The sequence below is a fragment of the Colobus angolensis genome, unplaced genomic scaffold (assembly GCF_000951035.1).
Source record: "Colobus angolensis palliatus isolate OR3802 unplaced genomic scaffold, Cang.pa_1.0 Scaffold84, whole genome shotgun sequence".
NCBI lineage: Eukaryota > Metazoa > Chordata > Mammalia > Primates > Cercopithecidae > Colobus > Colobus angolensis.
Window position 1 is genome coordinate 1,847,988 of NW_012122265.1, and position 20,397 is coordinate 1,868,384.

The 20,397-nt window shown below is 61.3% G+C and overlaps 1 protein-coding gene across 1 annotated transcript; it reads left to right on the forward strand.

Annotated features, from left to right (window-relative positions):
• Positions 1 to 89: 89 nt before the first annotated feature.
• Positions 90 to 8,711, forward strand: MRPL23 (mitochondrial ribosomal protein L23). The gene is made up of 5 exons (XM_011930072.1): positions 90 to 109; positions 3,130 to 3,252; positions 4,344 to 4,426; positions 4,969 to 5,042; positions 8,461 to 8,711. The coding sequence occupies exons 2-5, from the start codon at positions 3,248 to 3,250 to the stop codon at positions 8,623 to 8,625; spliced, it is 327 nt and encodes a 108-aa protein (XP_011785462.1). The 5' UTR covers positions 90 to 109; positions 3,130 to 3,247; the 3' UTR covers positions 8,626 to 8,711.
• Positions 8,712 to 20,397: the final 11,686 nt, after the last annotated feature.

The following is a 20,397-nucleotide window of genomic DNA, read 5'->3' on the forward strand; positions in this document are numbered from 1 at the left end:
GGGTGGGCGTCCCTGGGTCCCCTCCTGGCCCGGGAGAGGCGGGGTCCTCCGGGACCCCCATCGTGGCTTGGGGCACGCGAGGCGGGTGGCGGAAGAGGCCCCCCGCCAGGTTTAGGGCAACCCCGGGGGACGGGCGTGGCCGGGTTTTGGACAGAGGGTAGGAGTCAAACCCGCGGAGGCCACGGTGTCCCCGCGGGGGGGCTGGGAGGGCGGCCCAGGGGTGGTCCCGCTGCCAGGGCCGAGGGCGTTGTCTGGAGGCCTGTCTGGTCGTCACGGGGCAGGGGCCTCGGCGGCTGCTGGGTCCAGGCGGGGAGGCACGGGCGGCCCCCACCGCAGCTCGGGCGCGGCCTGAGGCAGAGGAGCTGGGAGTCCGGATTGGGTTGGAGTGGGAAAGGGCAGCTGACCCCAGCCCTCGGCTTTGGGGCAGGCAGGGCCGGGGACCCGGTTCTGCGCAGCCCAGACCCCCTACGCCCTCTCTGCATCTTCTCTGGATTCCCAAGGGGCCATCAGGGCGCTGTCCTGCCCCACTTCGCCTTCCCCACACTGAAGCAGGAAACCCTACATATTTCTTGGTGAACGAATGACTCAGGCGTAATCAGTAGATGTGGGCTCCCGGGTGGGGTTTGGAGAACAGTAATCAGTATTTCTGGAGAGAGACGGTCAAGAGGCCAGGGTGTGGCTTTGGAGGCCCCTGCACATAGCTGGGGAGAGAGGGGAGGGTGGCAGGTGGGACCCTCAGTGGACGAGGCTTCCTTCAGCAGACATCTGGGACCGGTGCTGCACGTGACCCTAACCTTGGGGAGCACCCAGCACCAAGGAAGAAAGGGTCTTAGGCCTACACTGCCCTGAGCCTCACGTGAATTGCACGCTGGTCCTTCGCCTGTCCCTGGAGAATGAGGAGCAAGTGAGGGTCAGAGGACCCTGGTGGGGTGTTCCTGAAACTCCAAGGGTGGTGGGCCCCTGCAAACATCAGGTGTGGCTGCCCTGGAGGCAGCGAGGCCCGCACGACCGGCAGTGCACACACTCCTGTTGTTGGGGAGCCTTTGCAGGGAGTGCTGACTGGACTTGCTGTGGACTGGATGCAGCTGGGGCGGGGGTGCTGACAGGGTGGGATCCTGGGTGAGTCACTCGTGGGGCCGTGGGGAGGCAGGCTGGTGGCAGTGAGCCAGGTTTTTGTGTTTTGAGGAAGAAGTTAGTGCAGAGTTCTACTTGAGATAGGTTACGGTGGAGGTGCTTGTGAAATACCATGGGGAGTGCTTGGGGTGCTCCCTGGGGAGAGTGGGATTGAGTGAACTGAGGGCTGGTGGGCCCATAAGGGTTCGAGTCCTACAGAGAGGCCTTAGAGCCCTGTCCTGCGGCCCTGGGTGTCGACAGTGCAGATTGTTCCAGATCTGCAGGCTCCATGCGCAGACAGCCTGCGCTGCAGCCTGGAGAGGCTCTGCCTGTGAGAACAAGGACAGTGAATAGTCCTGGCCCAACCCCTACCAGCCTCTCACCTGAAGCCCGCACATGGCTCTTCAGACCCTTAGCAAAATGTGCCCTTCAGACCCCAAGCCTGGAGACTCGACAACTAATGGCCTGGGAGCTGTTGTACCCTCTTTTCTACTATTTCCTGGAATTCCCCAAACTTTGGAATGTGTGAACCCCTTGGGTGGCCATGGCTAGCCTGAACCTGTGGGTAAAACAAGTCAGGCCCCTCCACACCCAGAGCCCACCCTTCCTTCTCGGCCTCTCATTGGCGCCCACCCCTGAAGGCTGTACTCCGAGGCTTGGAAAGGCCAAGGCCATGCCCAAGAGGAGGCGCTGCTGGGTTGGGGGAGTGAAGACTCAGCCCCACTGGCCCAGCCACCAGGCTGCCATGTGTCAGTGTGGTCATTAGGAGGCCTGGGGTGGACATTATTAGTGATTTGGCTTTGCTACAGGTGCCTTGCCTCTGAGAGCTCCCGGCAGCTCCTGGCCCCTGCCAGGCCCCCAGGCCCAGAGGCTCAGCTCTGCCCATCACTCTTGGCCCTTCAGGAACACCCCACCCGAGGCCTCTGACCCTTACTTCCTCCTCATCTTCCCTAGACAGGCAGAGACCAGCGTGAAATTCATGTGAGGCTTGGGGCAGCGTTAGCCTTATGGAGCCTCTCTCTAACTTGCTGCTGGGTGCTCCCCAAGGTCAGCACCGTGTGCAGTGCCTCAGATGGGTCACCAGAGACCCGTGAAGAGCCCCTCTGCTCCCCGCCCACCAAGACCTGCACCTGGGCCCTCAGACCCCACATCCCCTGAGACCCTGCAGACCTGAGTTTCTCCTGTGTCCCTCCTCCCAGCTCTGAGGCCCAAGTAGAGCCAGGATGTGTGGACAGTAGCAGGGGATAGAACGGGGGCGGGGGGCAGTAGGAAGGCGCTGCCTGTCCACCCAGCTGGACATGGGAGAATGCACAAAACCAACTGACTAGAGATTCTGCACGATTGTCACATGGCCCACCAGCCCAGGCTGAGTGCCGGTCTAGTTTTCGGTAGCCACTTGGCACTTCTCCAGCTGCCTCCGCTGGCTTCTAGCGGGGTGGTGGGGTATGGCGGTCAGCTCATATTTAGTGTACCGAACCAGAGTCTGCTGGCAGCACCATCTTCCAGGAGCCTGAGCCTGGTTTGCCTGCGTTCTCCATCCTGAGGAGCTAGGCCCTGCTGCCACCAGGAGAGTGCAGAGCTGGCCTTTCTGTCCCATGGTGTGTGGTCCTCTCCGGCTCCACTTCACCTGAGCAACAGGAGAGTGGGCCGGGCGCGTAGGGTCTGCTCTCCCAGGGATATCGGTGCCCTGACACACGTCCTTGAGCGTTGCCACCAGCTTATTGGGGGAATGCTGTCTGCAGGGTTCTGATTTTTGTTCATTGGCCTTTTCTAAAGTCTGACCTTGGGAGTCAACAGCCTGTGCTCCCTGAGTCAATGCTAGGGACTGGCTGTCCTCCTTGGCAGGCCCATGTAAGAAAGGGGCTGTGGGGACCTCTGTGTCCTTGGGTGGTGACCTGTTGATAGCTACCCCCTTTCCTGCCAGCCCTGTTAGTGGACACTTGGAGGTCTGCAGGGTTGGCATGTCGGACTGCCGTGGCCTAAGTGTGTGACGTGGACCTAATCTCTTCTGTACAGGTACCCCCTGTACCAGTTGGGTGGCCCACAACTTCGGGTGTTCCGAACCAACTTCTTCATTCAGCTGGTGCGGCCCGGTGTGGCCCAACCCGAGGACACCGTGCAGTTCCGGATCCCCATGGAGTGAGTCCGGGAGGATTCCGGCTGGGGTGGGGGAGTGCCCTCAGGGGGATCCCCATGGAGTGAACCCAGAAGGATTCCGGCTGGGGTGGGAGAACGCCCTCGGGGGACCTGGGTCGTGAGTTAAACAACTCAGCTCACGTGCTAGCCTCTTCCTGCTGGGAAGGCACCTCAGGCAGCCCTGCCCGGCAAGTATTGATGGAGTGCCCGTAGGTAGGGAGCCCAACAGGCATGCTGCACGCCGCCCTCCCACCGGGGAGGACTTCACTGGAAGCCTTAAAATTTGGACCTCTGTGCTCACGTCTTCTGTTGAGTTCTTGCAACTTCTTTTTAGGAGAGGCGCCCTGGGAGGCTGGGTTGGGAGCAGGCCATGATGTGCAGAACCACTCAGAAGAGCCTCCTTGACCGTCAGAGAAACGCACAGTCCCTGCAAACAAAACTGGGATGCTGCTCTGCAGTGTTTAAGATCACAGGTCCCCAGCTCAGAGCTGACGTGAGCCAGGCGGGACAGCAGCGTGAGCTCCCCTGGGGGCAGAGGTCAGGACTGTACCACCTGCAGAGGCCCAGAAGCTGAGTTGACAGTGACCGTGAGGTTCTACAGTAGAGGGAACATGCAGTTAACGCACCGAATCCCGGGCAGGCCTTTCCAGAAGGCACTTCCTAGAACCGCAGAGCACCATCAGCCGCAGAGCAGGCCTAACCCTGATGCTACCGACGGGCCCCAGGGCAGACGAGGTGGGGCACCTGCCAGCCAGGAGTGTGCAGAGACTGTCACCTCTCACAGGCACTTGCCTGGAGTAGGGAGCCATGTGGGGCTGTGGAGCAGGCCAGGGGTTGGTTGGGCAGTGTTCCCACTCCCTGGGGTCTGTGCCACTGCCACCCCATGCTGGTGTGTCCAGAATAGGGAGCCTTGTGACCAGTAGCACTAGTGTTGCTGGGGCTGCCTGACTCCGCTGTTGCTGGGCACCAGCGCCCAGCCTTCCTCTCTGCCACCTGTGGGCCTTGGTCTGTCGGCCTCTTACTCTTGTTTGTCTGGGGCCGTATTTTTGGCTTAGCCTGGTTAAGATGCCCTTTTCTCTCTCCTTCGCCTCCAGAATGACAAGGGTAGACCTCAGGAATTACCTCGAGAGCATCTATAACGTGCCCGTGGCTGCCGTGCGGACACGGGTGCAGTATGGTGAGTGCCCACAGGTGATTCTCCTGTTGGTGTCGTGGCCATCTGTGCCACACGCCTACCTTGCCGAGCCACAGCCTCAGCCACTGCTGGGGGGTCTTGGTCTGACTTGGCTCATGGAAACTGAGGCACAGGGTGACTTGTCAGGGTCACATAGTGCTTCCATGCCAGAGCGGGGATTGGAATTCAGCTGGGCTGGCCTGGGGTCCACTCTGAGCCCTGACTCTGAGGGGGGACTGCAGTGGCTGAGGCTGGGCAGCAAAGCGCTCGCTCTTCCATAAGCCCCTGTCGGGTGTTCTGGCTGGTGCCGTTTCCGCTCCTTTGTTGAGAGCCTGCTGGCCTCTGTTTGGAGATGGGACGAGCCTGCGAGCCTGCTGGGCCGGCTCATTTGATTTCCATGCCCATTTCCCTGAGAAATCGCCTTTTTGAGTTTTTAAAAACATCTTTGCATTTTTAAGAGAGCAGAGATTCGTTTTCGTGGCATTGGCCTCTGAGGATATAAGTTTTTAAAGTTCTGATTTTGTTTTTTCGCTCCCTTCCGGCAGGCTCTAACAAGAGAAGAGATCACAGAAATGTGAGGATCAAGAAGCCGGACTACAAGGTCGCCTACGTGCAGCTGGTGCGTGTGAGCTGGCCAGCCCCGGCAGGGCCTCCGAGGGGCTCCTTGCAACTGTGTCCTTGGGGATGTTTGTGCCAGAGACGCTGCGCTGGGGCCCAGGGAGCCCCCATGAGGCCAGATCTCAGGGCCGCAGTGCAGAGGCAGTCTCCACATAAGGTCATGCTCCGTCACGGCCTTGGGGGTGTCAGTGGTGGCGCTGGGAGCACGTGAGCGCTGGGGTGCATGGGGCACGTCTCTGCGTCCAGCCATGTTGTGATTTTGAAGTTTGAATTCTCTCTGGGCAAAAGCAGCCATCACAGGCCTAGTGGGTTTCAGCTCCAACACACACCAGGGTGTCTGAGCATGGGACGCCCCGGCCTCTGGAGAGCCTGTCCTTGGCCAGGTTTCAGACAGAGGCCCCTGAGGGCAAAGGTCTTTGGTGCCCAGGCAGGTCTGGCTGGCCGGGGCCTTGGCCGAGGCCCATGCCTTGCATTGCAGGGTAGCAGCTCCCACAGAGTTGTTAGGGCTCAACAGGCTGGTTCTGAGCAGGTGCTTGCTTGTGTGTCCTGGAGGGGCTCTGGGGAAGAAGGACCCTCACCCCACATTGCCTGGGCCTTAGTTTCTGAAACCCAGACTTGTCAGGAGTGAGACCCACAGATTCAAAGCCTTGCTTCGGGCTCTTTGTTTTGAGTCCCAGGCAAACCCAGAGGCACTTTCTCTCTGGGCCAAGATGTCTACAGACCGCCCCAGCCGCCTCCTGGGCCTCCCCGCTCTGCCCCTGGGGCTGGCCTTACTGAGTGGGGATGGGGCTCTCTTCCGGTGTAAACGGTCCCTGGAGGCTGAGCCAGTGGCCCTGCCACTAGATGGCAGTAACACTATTGTGAAAACCGCCTCTTGGGCCAGCCGGCTTATTTTGGGGCTAAGGAGGCAGTTTGTTCAAAAGGCCAAGTTAGCGTGGCAGCTTTTCTGAAAAACAGTCACATTTGTTGTTCTAAACAGGGGCCCCCGGAATAATTTGGCCTAATATTTGCCGTGCATGAAATCAGCCAATCCAGGTGGGGAGAGCAGCCGTTGGCCTCATAAAGGCCTCTGTGTGCTCAGTGTCAATTGGGCCCATCTGTCTTTGTCATGGCATGTGGGTGGACATCCCGTGTGCCGGCACCGCCACGGGCACTTCAGAGGCAGCTACGGTTACAAGTGGCATCCGAGTCATCCGAACCCTTGCGTTTTTCCTCTGGGCCCCACCTCCCATGAAAACTGAACCCAGCAGCTCCGGGATCCGGTGTCTGCAGCTGCCGCCTGGGTGTCGTTCTCCCTCTGTGAAGCCCAGGCAGCCAGAGACAGGGCAGGGCAACTGTGAGCCCAGAGGGTCCCTGTTGGGCATGGTTCCTCCGGTTCCAGAATTAAAATTTGTAACGGGTCCTCACCCCCTTCCTGAACTCCAGCAGATCTTTGCACAGCCTAGAAATGGGCCGTGGCCGTTGGTCCCTGTCCCCCCGAAAGGGGACTCTCAAGGCCCTTTCCTGTCTCGTGTCTGCTGAGACCTTGCTCAGCGTGTCCCCCTGGGCCCTGCGCCAGGGCTTAGAATCACTGCTAATTGCAAAGCCCAGGGAGGGAGCATTAGAAAGATAAATTTATCCACTTTATTTGGAGTTGGCCGCTGTGGAAAGGCCCTGTCCCACATGGTGGGAGTCCCACATTTTTTTCTCTGACAACCTGATAAGCATCTCCTTGGCCCAAAGTCCTGGGAGCTGTAACCAGCGCCTCAGTGACCCACACAACAAAAAGACCATTGACCGCCCGCTGCCCCGAGGCCTGTGTGGACGCTGAGCAGCGCAGGAATGAAGGGCGCAGGACATGAGAGGCAACTCCAGAACAAGCCGCCGCCGCCAGCTGGGCTGAGCTCCGTGCTCGGGGCTCCGGGCTCCAGGCGGGCAGCAGCCCCCAGGGCGCCCTGAGATTCCTGAAGGCAGGGCTGCCTTGTTTACTTGTCATTAGGACATTTTTCTCTTCCTGTTGTTTACTCTGGTCAACTGTCTCTCTCCTTTCTGGAAGGATCAAGGACTTTTTTTTTTTAGGTACAAGGTGAACGCTTCTAGAAAGGGGAACCCCCTGGGAAACCATGTTTGGCATCCACAAACGGTGTTTGTCTTCTGTAAGAAACAGATTTTCTCTCACCAGCTTCCCCCATTTCTTCCCGAAACTATGACAAATGGCCATGTTTGTGTTTTAAACTGTCATTTCTGACTGCCTCAGAAAACTAGCAGAGTCACCTCCATATAGTAAAGGTAAACCTCCTGTTCAGGGCAATCAGCCTCACATGTAAACGATTGCCCCTCGGTATTTTAAAAGACGCAAAGTTTAGAGCTGTGTAAGCCAATCCTCCTGCGGGTCGGCTGTAGCGCACGCAGTGCCACCTTCCCCACCAGCCCCTGCGCTCTGCGCCAGGGATTGGGGTGCATCCACCTCCCTCGCAGGGTGGAATCTGGGCCTGTTTCCGATCATACTTGGCTGCTTGCCCACATCCAAATTTATTTACACAACAAGGGTCTGCAAGAGCCAAATGTACTTGACTGATTTTACTCACTAAAGGTTTCCAGATTCGGGTGCCATCCTCACTCCTCCTCCACCTGTCTGGAAACAGAAGGGAGGCTGGCCGCCCCGACATGTGCCGGCCCGCTCCTCCCCCTTCTCTTCCCTCTCCTCTGGTCTGCTCTTTCTTTCTGCTCTTGCCCCTTATCTTTGGAGCTACTTAGTAATCAGCAAGTTAAAATGGCTCCTCATATTTGCTCAGGTCCCCAAAGAGCAGTATCCCCTCCTTCTCGTGAACCCGAGCCACATGCCGTGGCCTGGGCTGGTGCTTGGCCAACACAGACATATTCTGAACTCTCAGCAAAAGATGTAAGACCAGTTAATTGGCAGACCCGGTCCTGATTTATCAGCTGCTGCACGTGCATGTTTCTTCGTACGTGATGTTCATTTTAATTGCCAGGCTCTGGGCTGGGAGGAGGGGGAGCTTTAATGTGAGTACAGCCTGAGGCATTTTGGACGGATAGGTTCAGCGTGGTACCAGACGTGATTTGTGTCATGTTTTTCCATGCCTTGTCCCTGCCCCCCCAGTCCAGCCAGGTGGCCCTGTGCTAGTAAATGGGTGCACCCAGGGTGGGGGCAAACAACAGGCCCTAAAGAGACAATGGTGGGGAAAGCGGCCCTGTCCTGGAGCTGTGGCTTCCGCTGCGGCATGACACTGGGGGCCGTGGCTGTAGGGCTGCTTACATTCCAGGCAGGGACGCTGCCTCAGGAGGCCCAGGGAGGTGCCTCTGAGCAGTTGAATCCGGCGCCGGCAGAAAGGGGCTGCCAGAAAGCATGAGGCTCCCCATGGACCCCTCTGCTGAGGAGTCTTTGCAGCTCTGGCTGGAGCCTTTGTTCTCCCCCTTAGGCCCACGGACAGACCTTCACGTTCCCAGATCTGTTTCCCGAGAAAGACCAGAGCCCCGAAGGCAGCACTGCCGATGGACTCCACGACATGCTCGCGGAGGAGAGGCAGCAGAGGCAGAGCAGTGACCCCCGGCGGGGCGGCATCCCCAACTGGTTCGGGCTGTGACGGGGCGGCCATCAGGGATGCGCCCCAGGTGGGCACTGTGGCAGAGCAGCCCTGACACCTAAATAAAAGTCTTGCTGCAGGAGAAAGAGCAGGAAGCTCTGTTTCCTTCTTCTCTTGGGTCTCTGGGTGCCAGACACGCAGCAGCCACCCCCCAACTCTGAGCGCCACGTGGCCTGGCTCTGCTTTCCAGGGTCTGGGCAGTGGGTGCGGCCGGGCTCCGGTCTCTGAGTTGACAGGGAACTGAGGGTGGGCAAACTGGAGACGTGGTGGCCCCATGCTGGGGAGGCGGGTTGGCCAGAGAGAGGGCCACACACAGGCTCAGAGCTGCATGCCAGGTGGGGAATGAGACACGCAGGTGAAATGACCCAGAAGATCTGAGCGCTAACATTCAAAGCCTGAGCCCAGAGGCGTCGGGAGGAGTGGAGGGGTCAGCAAGAGCACAGGACGGCGCTGGGTGAGAGAACGGCCTGGCCTGGACAGAAGTTCTGGGGAGGGGCTGCCAGGTCAGCAGCCCTCAGGGGGCCTGGTGAGGGAACTCTGGCCCGCCTGTGGGTTTCAGTTTGGCACAGTTGGCAGCAAGGACCCAAGAAGGGCCGGGAAGGGATCCGAGGGCAGCAGCATCTCAGGAAAGCCATGGCGGAGAGGTGCCGTCGGGAATGGGCCCAGGGCTGGGCCTAGGGGACAGGGAGGGCCCAGCCTGGAAAGGTGGTTAGGGCAGGGGGCAAGGTGTGGGCAGCAACCACTGCAAAACAGCTCTGTGGGCTGCGAGAGAGGAGAGGGTGGGCTTGAGCGTCCTGTTGGAGGTGCCCGGTGGCCTCGCAGTGTCTGGGTGGATGCCTGCGTCTAGACCCTCGTTCTGTCGCCCAGGGCAGGTCAGGACGCGCAGCTGCTGCCTCTGATTCTTGTCTAAAGAGTTCTGTATGGAAGCCTGTGGCCCTGCCAGAGGCGCTGTGCTGCCTCTGCTAGCCTGGCCTGGCCTGTGGGAGCAAGGGGGTTGCCCGGCCGCCGTTTACGGGGCCTGAACCTGGCAGACTGGCCTGGGTTCCTGTTCCAGCAAAGCTGGACGGGCCGGCCGGGGCAGCCTCCAGGGGGCCCTGAGCTGGATGCAGAATTGATTTTTGGTTTTAATGATGTATTATTCAGGACCTTCCAAGGAGCCCGGATGGTTTCCAGCCCCTCTTCCCAGAACCCCTGCATCTGGTGAGGCCCACGGCCTCCAGAGCCCCTTCTGGCCCCGTCTCCGTGCAGCAGCTGGTGTGTTCTCAGAAAGGGTTCCAGAGGCCTGGGGGGTCCTCTGTTTTTCTTAACCTGCCCTTGGTTCCAGTGCTTCCCCAGAAAACCCAACATGGAGGCCAGAGCAAGGCCCCCTCCCTGCTGTGTGGAGGCAGCTCTGGCTTGGGAATCAAAGCCAGGGCCCACGTGTACGTTGGGAACCATCTGCCCTGACCAGGACGGAGCTGCACTCGGGCGTCTGAGGGAAAGCCCACGGCACGGCTTTGTTGCACAAAGTTGGGTTTGCCGTGTGAGCCTCCCCATCGGAATGCTCGGGAGGACGCAGGTGTCACGCGGCCTCAGGACCAACCCCGATCTGCAGCGTGGGCCTGTTGTGGTCTGAGTGAGGGTCCTGGCCTTTGCTTCTTCTTGGGCAGCTTACGAGGGTCTTGCAAGAGGAGATGGCGTGGCAGCTGGCTCAGCCTCCCCTCCCCCGGCCCGAGCGCAGGCAGGATGAGATGCAGCGGGGGAAGCGCTCGGCTAGGGGGTGAAGGCCCGGGCAGCTCACCCTTCAGTGTTGATTTAAAGGGATGGGGAAGGTCAGGAAGTGGAGCCGGAGAAATGGAGTCAACTGTATTTTCCTTAGAGAAATAATTCATGGGGCCTAGAGCTCTGAGGACCCTGACTCACGGCAGGGGAAGAAGAATCCCATCTTTCATCCACGGCCTGTCCAGCCCCGCACACAGGGGCCAGGCTGTTAGCAGCCCTGCTGGCGGCCAGCGCACCAGGCACACTCCATCACGGCCGCCACCCCCAGACGCAGCCCTGACTCCGGCTCCAGCCGCCTGGGCCTCCAGACCCTCCTCCCGCCCCATCTCACCCTGGCCTGTGCTGTCCTGTTGGAGCCCCCATGTCTCCCGCAGGCCTCCCTGCCAGGAAGGAGAAAGGGGCTGGGGAGCTACTGCACAGCGCGCTGGGGGCTCCCCCACTCCCCAGTTGTCACTGGGCATCCTTCTGCATGGCAGCCCACTGACCCTGGAAAGGGGCTGGCTGAGGGCAGAGCCTTAGGGGAGATAATAGCCTTAAGGGCCTGCCAAGTGCCTGGCCTGGGCCCAGTCCCAGGGAGTGCCTAGATGGAGGCAAGACCAAAACGCAGGGATGAGCGCGGGGGTGAGGCTGAGCGCATTTCTTGAAGAATGGAGGATAGGAACAGGCATGTGGCTGTCCAGTGTGAGAAACGGGGCTGCCAGTCCTCGGCTGGGGCGGGTAATTCACACAAGACCCCACTTTCTGGGTCATTCACTTGACCAGTGGTTTCTGGTCTGAGCCAGGTGTCAGAACTGAAGCCCCCAGGTCTCTGTCCCAGCCACGTGTGCATGACCTAGCTATGTCACTGGATAGTCTCCCCAAAGCATCCACACCCACCTCACATGCCTGCTGCAGAGGAGCGCGGAACAGGCTGGGGTGGGCAGGCAGCCCCACTCAGGGTCTGGAAGGCTCAGCCTCTCTCCAGGAACCTTGCATGCCGCACCCGTGGAGCTGAGCTTGGGATAGCCAACCAGGGCCGTACGGGGAGGGCCCACGGGAAGGGCCCCGGGTGGAGTGGGATGCTCAGGGCTTCAGCCGGGAGTCTGCTCCCACCACCCCAGGCACAGTCAGAGCCCAGAGAAGGGACTGGCTGGACGTGCCAGCTCCCATGACCCGCTCCTGCCTGGAGGCTCGGGGAGGAGGGACCAGCACCTGGGCAGGCCTGTGTTTTCCCCAGTACAAGGGCCCCACTGTAGTGGCTCATGTGCTAACACAGGCTCTTTCATGCATGGGGACCAGAGAGGGTCTCACAGGGCCCCTCTGGCCTGGGCGTCAGCCTCACCACCCCCACACCTGGGCAAGACCCCCGTCCAACCCAAACAGGCTGTTCCTGCAGAAGGAACTCGCCCGGAAAGATTAATCTCCCAGTGCTGACAAGACCACTCCCACCTGTGTCTGGACATCCTCAGCGTGGCAGGAGTGGGAGAGGAACCCTGACCCCAGAGATGGCAAGCGGGCCTGCGGCCTTGCCTCCGTCGCCCCAACCTCACAGCCCTACCCCTTGTGGGCATCTCCAACTGGGAGCAGGGTCGGGGGCAGCCAGAGACAAAGGCAACAGGACGAGGAGAGCCGGCCGCACTGCTGCGTGTCCCCATTGATGTTCCTTTATTGCCATGCCAGAGTGATGCAAGGTCCAGGCAGTGCCCCACTGCGTGCATGGGAAGGGGTGGAGGGGCCCTCAGGACCGCACCAGGCTGTGCTCAGAGCTGGATGGCCCCACTTGTCTGTGCTGACAAGTTACAGCCACGATGGGCCCAGCTCTCCAGCCCACAGGAGCCCATGCCCTGGCAGCTCCAGGTGAGCCAAGCTGCCGGAATGGAGCAGAACCCCCTGGCCACCCTCCCTCCTGTGAGCATCTGGTTCTCTTCAGGAGCTGGCGATGTTCCTGGGGCAGCTCGACAGTGTCCCGTCTCGAAATGGCATCACTTCTGTACCTGGTGGCAGATGGGCAGCCGGGCGCTGGGGCAGGAGCGGGCTTTTCCTGGCCCTGGCTCCCCGGGCTCCTCCTCTGCCCCGTCCTGCCCCCTCCCACCTCCTTGGGCCCCTCTGCCTCAAGCTAGCCAACACACGTCTCTGCAGTCTAGAGCCTGAAGTCACGTTCCTGGTCATCCATCTGCATTGAGGTTCCCAACTTACAGCCTCCAGCAGGGACTGAAGGCCAGGGACACAGCCGTTCCTTCTGGTCCACTCCAGGGCTTAAAGTGAGGACAGGCTGGAGCAGGCCAGCCCCTTGAAGGTAGCTGTAGTGGCTGCCATCTCGGGGCTGCCCTCCCACCTCCCACCTCCCACCTTTCATGCAACCGTCAGTCGTATTAGCTAAGTGAATGAGTGAGTGAGTGACCGCCCGATTCAGGAAGTCAGCTTTGCCAGGTGGGAAAGCTGGGCTGTCATCCTCTTCCTTGGGGTTTGATGGGTGCTCCTGGCCAGGGTCTGGCTGAGTGGGCAGGTGGCATGAGCCAGGCACCGCCTGGCATCCCTGCCTGCCCATGGTGGGCCCCCAGAGCAGGAGGCCTGTGGCCGCAGTGATCTGAGAGAGCACTGGCCTTGGGATGCTCTTTTCTATTTTTGAAGAACAGCTTTATGGAGATGAAGTTCGTGTACCCTGCCGTCCACCCACTCAGTGGCTTCTAGTATATTCCCGGAGTTGTGCAGCCTGCTCGAACATTTTCTTCACTCAGAAAGCAGCACGCACCCCTCAGCTGGAGCTCCCAGCTCCCTGCTCCCCTCTGCCCCTGGCTACGGCTGGTCTGCTTTGGATCGGCCTGTTCTGGATGTTTCCTGAGGGAACCACCCAGGGTCTGTGTGGCTTTTCGTGTCTGGCTTATTTCACTTGCTGTGGCATCTTCAGGGCGCACCCACGTTGCAGCCTGCGCCAGGATCTCCTTCCCTCTGTGGCTGAGCCGTGCTCCACTGTGTGAACGGTCCTCGTGCGCATTCGCCATCCATCAGCAGACACGTGGCGGCTTCAGCCTTTCAGCTCTCGTGAGCGAAGCTGTGGTGCACACGCGTGTGCACACGTTGACGTGGATGTGAGCTTGCCGTTCCTCTTGGAGGGACGGGGCACTTTCTTGCCCGTGGCATGCATGTGAGGCTGCTGTAACCTCACCAAGGAAGTGACTGTCCCAGGCTCTAAAGGAGCCGGAGGAGGGCCGAGGGATGGGGCCGGCTCCACGGACGTCCCTACTGCGCAGCTCCAGATGGGGTGCTGACGAAGGCGACGCCTTCCTGGGCTGCTGCTCACGAGGGGCGCGGGTGGGCTCCCGAGTGGCCTGGAAACGGGGGAGAGGCGTGGATGCGGACGGCGTGTTTGCTCTCAGGCGGCCCCCAGGGGGTTCCTGCAGGGCCCTGGGAGCTTGGCCTGGGCTGGGGCTCGGGTTGGGGCTCAGGAGTTGGACCGAGGGGCCCAGCCCCAGGGCTCTGGCCACCTGTGCTTGCTCCCTTCCCTGTCATTCTCTCCCATCTTAGCGTCTCTGTCCTCCTCCTCCCCAGGTGCCGCACCCTCAGTCCCTTGCTCTCTATCTCCAGCACCACTCACAGCTCCACACCCCCGGAATTCCCTGCGTTGTCGCCTCTGTGTCTTGGGGCCCTGGGAGCAAGCACAATGTCTGCAGTGCCCCTGTACATGGCGGCCAGGGCCTGGGCTGCGCTGCACGTGGATGCCCGTCTCATCTCCATAGCCGGCTAAGAGTTATTTCGAGGCCAAGAATTCTTCTCTTGGACCATATTTCCACCCCTCCGCCTGCGGTAGGGCGCTCTCCATAGTGGATGCTGCTCTTTGCCATGGCACGCTGGGAGGACAGGACTGCTGGGGCCCCCATGTTCCAGCCTCTCCTGATCCTCCAGACACTGCTGCTTCCTGGGCCTGGGTGTCTGAGGGGATGTCCCTCAAGGTTCCCACCCAGCTCAGCCTGACAGGAGCCGCACCCTGCGAGGCCTCAGACCACACCATGCCGGGTGGGGACACCAGGCCCTGAGTGACCTGTTCGGCGTCTGCGTTCGCCACCCCACCCCGTCTGAGATCATCCCCAGCACCAGTCCCCCCAAATCGATTCATTATTTCTTTGTAAATAGGGCTTTTTTCTAGTCAAAATAGTCAGCTTTTCTTGTTTCTCCGACATCTGGCTTTGATTGGCCCTGGCCTCCGTGGACGCTGGGGCCCTGACGCTGTGTCCAATGGGGAGGGCCAGCAGGGCCTGCATTCTCCCTGCACGAGGCCAGCTCTGAGAGCGGCTGGGAGACCTCCCACCCGTCCTCCCCCTGCACATCCGCACTCCTTGCCTTGGCCTGAGCCCAGCTCTGCAAAGCTGAGACCCTAGAGGACTCACCCCGTGGTTAGAGTGACCCCTGCTCTGGAGCCCCCGTGGAGGGAGGCTGGGGGCGCTGGCCTCAGGCCCAGGACAGAGCCACTACCCCATCCTCCCTCACTGAGAGACATGAGACAGAAGATTCCAGAAATCCTGTGGCCCTTCTCCATGGAATTCACAGAAGCTCAGATGTGCAGGGTCCCCAGCCTGTCCCTGGAGGGTGCAGCCCTGGGGCCTGCAGCAGACACTTCCCGCAGAGACAGGGATCCACAAGTCCAGGTCCCATCACCCCAGGGAAGTTGGGAGCTGGGAAGGGATGTGTCCATCGGGTCCAACAATAACGCCCCTTCCTGGTTCTCCACTCCTTCCCGCCAGCGTCCGCGTGACAGGAGTGCTCCACGCAGCGCCAGGGACCCAAAGCCCACCTTTACATGGTCCTCTGAGCTCCCCTGAGGGCACCCGCTCCAGTGGGTGAAGAGGCCAGGCAATGAGTGAGCAGCTTCCCCTCCAGACTGGGGAGCCCATGGCCCTGCTCCCGCAGAACCCGCTCCAGTCACGTGATGCTGCTCGCCTCCTTCCCACAGGTTCACTGGGAGAGCTTCGTGTCCCTGTGTCCCGCCCGTATTCCCAGCGCGGTCACTCAGCCCTCGGTGTGATGACAGTGTCATGGATTTTAGCGATGATCACAGAAGGAAAGGTGTCCTTGTCTGACAGTAGGAGACGACACCGGTATTTGGATAATTGTGGAAGTGCTCAAATATCCCAGGATAGAAGCCTGGACGCCTCACTGAGGTTGATGGATTGGCACATGCCTCCCCCTGCACCCTCCTTGCCAACGGGCACCCATGAGCAGCTTCCTAGGGTGTGCCTGGGGTGCCCCAGGCCACCCACATGGCCGTCCCGCCTCTGGCAGTGGTGACATTGTGCACGTCTGTGCTCCCTGCTTTGGCCTGGGCCCACTGAAGGGAAGGAGCAGGGAAGTAGCCAGGGGGCAGCCTGAGCCCGTGACCGGGCCCAGTTAGCAGCAGGCTCAGCTGGCGGAAAGGACCAGTCACAGATGCCGAGTGAGGCCCACTCGAGGCCGGGACACCCTCGTGCTCCCAGCCTGTGGGCGCTGGGCATGGTCCGGGCCTGCAGGAGTTTGCCACAGACGCCAGGAGGAGCGAGCCGGGCCCAGGATGGAGCACAGGAGACCACCAGGAGCGGCTTGGGCCCCGTGTCTGGGGTTGACAGCAGGACCCTGGGCAGAGCTTCGGGGTTGGGAGAAGATGCTAGTGGGACCAACCCTTCAACTCACTCCCTTTCAGCTTCTCAGCCTGGAGCCAGGGCCGCCCAGGCAGGCCCCGGCGTTCACAGCTGCGGGCGGCGCCCCCCGCCCCCCGGCCTGGGGGAGGTGTTCCCAGCAGCCCGCGCGGCCCGGGGCAGGGGTGAAGCAGCCTGTTAAACAGAACGAGGTGCTCCGGCTAGTACCTTAGCTTTACGAAGTGTTTGGAATTCCGACGGCTCCGCAGCTGGACGCGCCCTGCCCATTCTCCCTGGGACTTTACCGGCGGCCAGGGCCTTAAATAATTCTTACAAAAACCATGTCAGCCCCAAACTGTGTGATATCTGATTTGTAGCACTCATAAAACCCCATGCCTGCTGCCAGAGAGGGGGAGGGCCGAGCCCGGCCTCACAGGTCTCATTTCCCGCCTGCGCGTGCGTGGCGTGAGTGAGGGGTGCCCTGGGGGAAGGGTGGCCCCGAAGAACTGGACCCCTGCAGTCCCCCCTGGGGCTCCCGCCTTGCCCTGTGGCCCCTGCCTCCCCATCAGTGGGACGGCGTGGGTCCCCCCCCGTCGCCACATTGGAGACAGCCTGTTGCGCCCCCACTTTGTTAACTACGGGAGGAGAGCCGGCCTTGGAAGTCACGGTGTCCCCCGTGGCAGGGACAGCAGCAGCGGCCTCCTCAGGGCCGGCGGAGGGCACAGCTTCTGCCAGCAGGACAGCATGGACGGCACACCCGCCGGACACTGCGGGCCAGGTGTTGGGGCTTGGAGACCCCACGGGGAGGGCCCTGGCCCACCCAGGATGGAGCTCAGGAGGAGGCCCCCAGGCAGAGTGGGGGACCGACCTTGTGAAACGCAGGCTGCTCCCATGCCCTGAGTCGGAGCTGAGGCCATGTCTTGTCCTCTTTCAGTGTTCCGAGTAGACCCCCGGTGCCCGAAGGTGGGAGCCACACTGCTCGGCCACTCCCTCCCCCATCACGGGCCAGGAGGTGCCCAGATGACCCCAGGGCAGCTGGGCCTGACCGTGGGCATGGAGGCATTGAGGAGGAGCTAGGCTCGTCCCACCTGGAATGCCACTGAGGACATCCTGGTGACCCCGGGCGGGAGCAGGAGCCCTCAGCCTCAGGGCTGCGGGTCAGGGGGCCTGGATAAGCCCTGCTTTGGTTGTGGGCACACTGGGGAGGGGGCGGGCCCATTGATTGGTGGTTCCTCGGTAGGGGATGGTCATTAAAGCCCTAGATCAAAGGGCTCTGGAAACACACGCTCATTAGGAAGGCCAGCGAGCCGCAGGCCAGGGGCGTAGACAGGGGTCTGCTGTTCATTCCCCACCACCGGGGTCAGAAATCCCAGGTCCCCCACCCCCACCCGAGCCACAGGCTGGAGCCACAGAACGCCCATGGGTCTGGGCCATGGTGGGCGAGATTCTCGGGCGGTCCCCAAGGCCCCCACCGTTCTGGCCTTCAGTGGCCATCCTGCAGTTAGTGAGAGGACCGATGGCTGGCCACTGGGACCTGGGGATCGAGGGCCCTGCCCACGGGTGTAGGAGGGACACATGGGCTGCCCAGGGGCTGGGGCACGGCACTCCCCCCAGCTGGCTCCTAGTGGCTGGCAGACAATGGCCACCACCTGGACTGGGAGCACAGGAGGCTGGGGCCTAGGAGCAGGCCTGGTAGCAGCTTCTGGGAGGGAGGCCTGGCTGCAGGTATGCGGCCTGGGTGAGGGGCCAGGAGTCCGGGTTTCCACTTGGAGCTGCCGCCTTGCAACCCTGAGGCCCTTGGCTGCCACCTTGTCTTGCTTTGTCTAAAATGTGGAGATGAGGCCAGATGCAGTGGCTCATGCCTGTAATTCCAGCACTCTGGGAGGCCGAGGCGACTGGATCACTTGAGTCCAAGAGTTCAAGACCAGCCTGGCCAACGTGGACAAACCCCATCTCTACTAAAAACACAAAAATTAGCCAGGTGTGGTGGCGGGTGCCTGTAATCCCAGCTACTCGGGAGGCTGAGGTAGGAGAATCACTTGAACCTAGAAGGTGGAGGTTGCAGTGAGCTGAGATTGCACCACTGCACTCCACCCTGGGTGACAGAGCAAGACTCGGTCTCAGTAAATAAATAATAATATAATAAAATAAAATGTGGAGATGATAACACTTGCCCAGGAGACATGGGCCTGTGGAGGAAGCCCGCCTAACATCGAGCTTCGCACCCCGGGGTCCCCGCCCCCGATACCCAGCCCCTCCTACCCCGGTGCCTGCTGGCGCATGGCAAGCCCGCCACCTCCCTGCCAGGTGGGGCTCTGTCCCTCACTGTCTGTCCCTCACGCGGCCACGGTGTGGCAGAGCATGCCAGGCAAGGGCACTGGAGGCTCAGGCCTCATGGCATGGGCCGTTTTTCAGAGATGGCATTGCCACTGCTGGCCTGGGATGGGACCTCCCTCTGTGCTGCCCCTAGACAGCCAGTCATGCACCAGCTGGAGTCAGCTCAGCTCCTCTGCAGCCCCCACCCTGGTCAGGACCTAGCTTTGCCCCCCCGGGGTGCCTCACTCCCTTAAGGAGCATTCCAGGTCCTAGTGTTCCTCAGCACTCTGTCCCCGACCCCCAGGGCTGCCTCCTGCCGCCAGGCTGGTCCCCAGTGAGGAGATGTTGGGGGGCTTCGGGGCTGCCTGACCCTCCTCCCCAGAGGGCTGACTGGGGCTCCTCTGTGGTTTTGGGGCCCTGCCCAGACACCCTGCCTGGCTTCAGGAGGTCAACTGCCCCGGGGCTCTGTGCTGCTGCTGCTGTTTTTCTTTCTGTTTAACAAAATAAACCCCACCAGCCGGCAATGGACTGCTCCTAACACTCATCCCTCCTCACCCTCCAGAGGCCCTGCTGCTGGGCACAGAGGTCTTCAGAACCTGGGATCATGGACCCTCCGCTCCCAACAGCTCTGCAGGGCAGCCCATGGGGTGCTCGTGGCTTGAGTGAATGGTTGGCTCCCGTCCTGCTGGAGGAAGGGGCGCCTGCCAGGCCCAGGCCTCAGCTCTGAAGTCTGGGAAAGGCCCTCTGGCATCCTGCTGGGGTGCAGGTGTGGCTGAGAACACTGTGGGGCAAACAAGCTCAGAACATCAGCCACTGAGGGTTCCCCGGAACCCAGAGTCCCGGAGCTGGATAGCCGGCTGAAGGATCCCCCAGGTCCTGGACGACCCCACGCCTGCCCACGGGATGAGGCAGCTTACACTCTGGAAGGTGCCTCCCGAAATAAAACCCAGGCTCGGGGCCCTGAAGGGGGCCTGTGGGGCTTAGGACCAGCTGCTCTTCCCATCTCAGCCACGTCCTCCCCACCAGAACATCCCCTGCTCGCCTGGGCCCCTGGGCCTCACCCCAGCTAAATCCACCCGGGCCCCTCAGCTGGTACATAACAGGGAAGCTATGTGTTCCGAGCCTCCCTCGGGGCTCAGGGAGGACGTGCCCACTTGTGCAGGGTGAGGGGCCAGCAGCTGCCTGGGGAGCGTGATGAAGGCCTCCAGGAATGCCCTTTATCTGAGGGTATCTGGTTGCCCGCCGGGATGCCGGGAAGCCGGAGTTCCAGCCCTCCCCTGACTCCTGCGAAAACAGAAATAGCTCAGGGAGATGGGACACAGTTGTCCACATCAGTCAAGAGGACCCAGCCAGCACGGCCGTTTCTGAACTCTTCTGACCTCAGGCTTTTCCAAGAGTTGCCGCCCTGAGGCCCCTCAGCCCCCAGCCAGGGAAGCTGCGAGGCCCTCTGGACCCCCCAGGAAGGGCCTGAGAAGGGGCCGCACTGATCAGGCAGAGACCATTTCTGCCACCCCCAAGTTGTTGAGGTCCGAGCCTCTCCCGGCAGCATGGGGTGGGGGCACACGGGCAGCACCTTCTGCAGGGGCCACCTTCTCCCCAGGCTTCCTCACATTTGCCGGGGGTCCCCCGCCACAGGCTCAGCTGCAGGCAGCAGATAGGACCCTGGGTTGGCTGGGGGACCCTGGGGTGTGGAGGGGCTGTGTGGGGCTGCGGGTGCAGGAAGAGAAGCGCAGAAACCCAGGGCGCTTCTCACATCGGGCAACCTGGATCTGAGACGGCGGTGGGGGCCCCCAGGACAGACAGCGTGGCCGGGTGGGGTGCTGTGGGGATGCAGGGGCGGGCACCAGAGCAGCGGGTTGGGCCTCACACGCTGGACCTCGTGCCTGTCCATCAGGCTCATGGAACATTCTCGACAAAGCCTGGGGCCCGGGGGCTGGGGCGTGGGCGTCCTGAGGGGGTGCCGTCTGTGGTGGACACGCAGGATTCTTGGTCCGCCTGAGATGTGACCCCTCCCAGTCATGCCTGGTGTCATCACCATGGCAACACACCAGGGCAACACCGGGAGAGGCAGGAAACACAGGACAACAGACCGGTCTGGCTCCCCATGTCC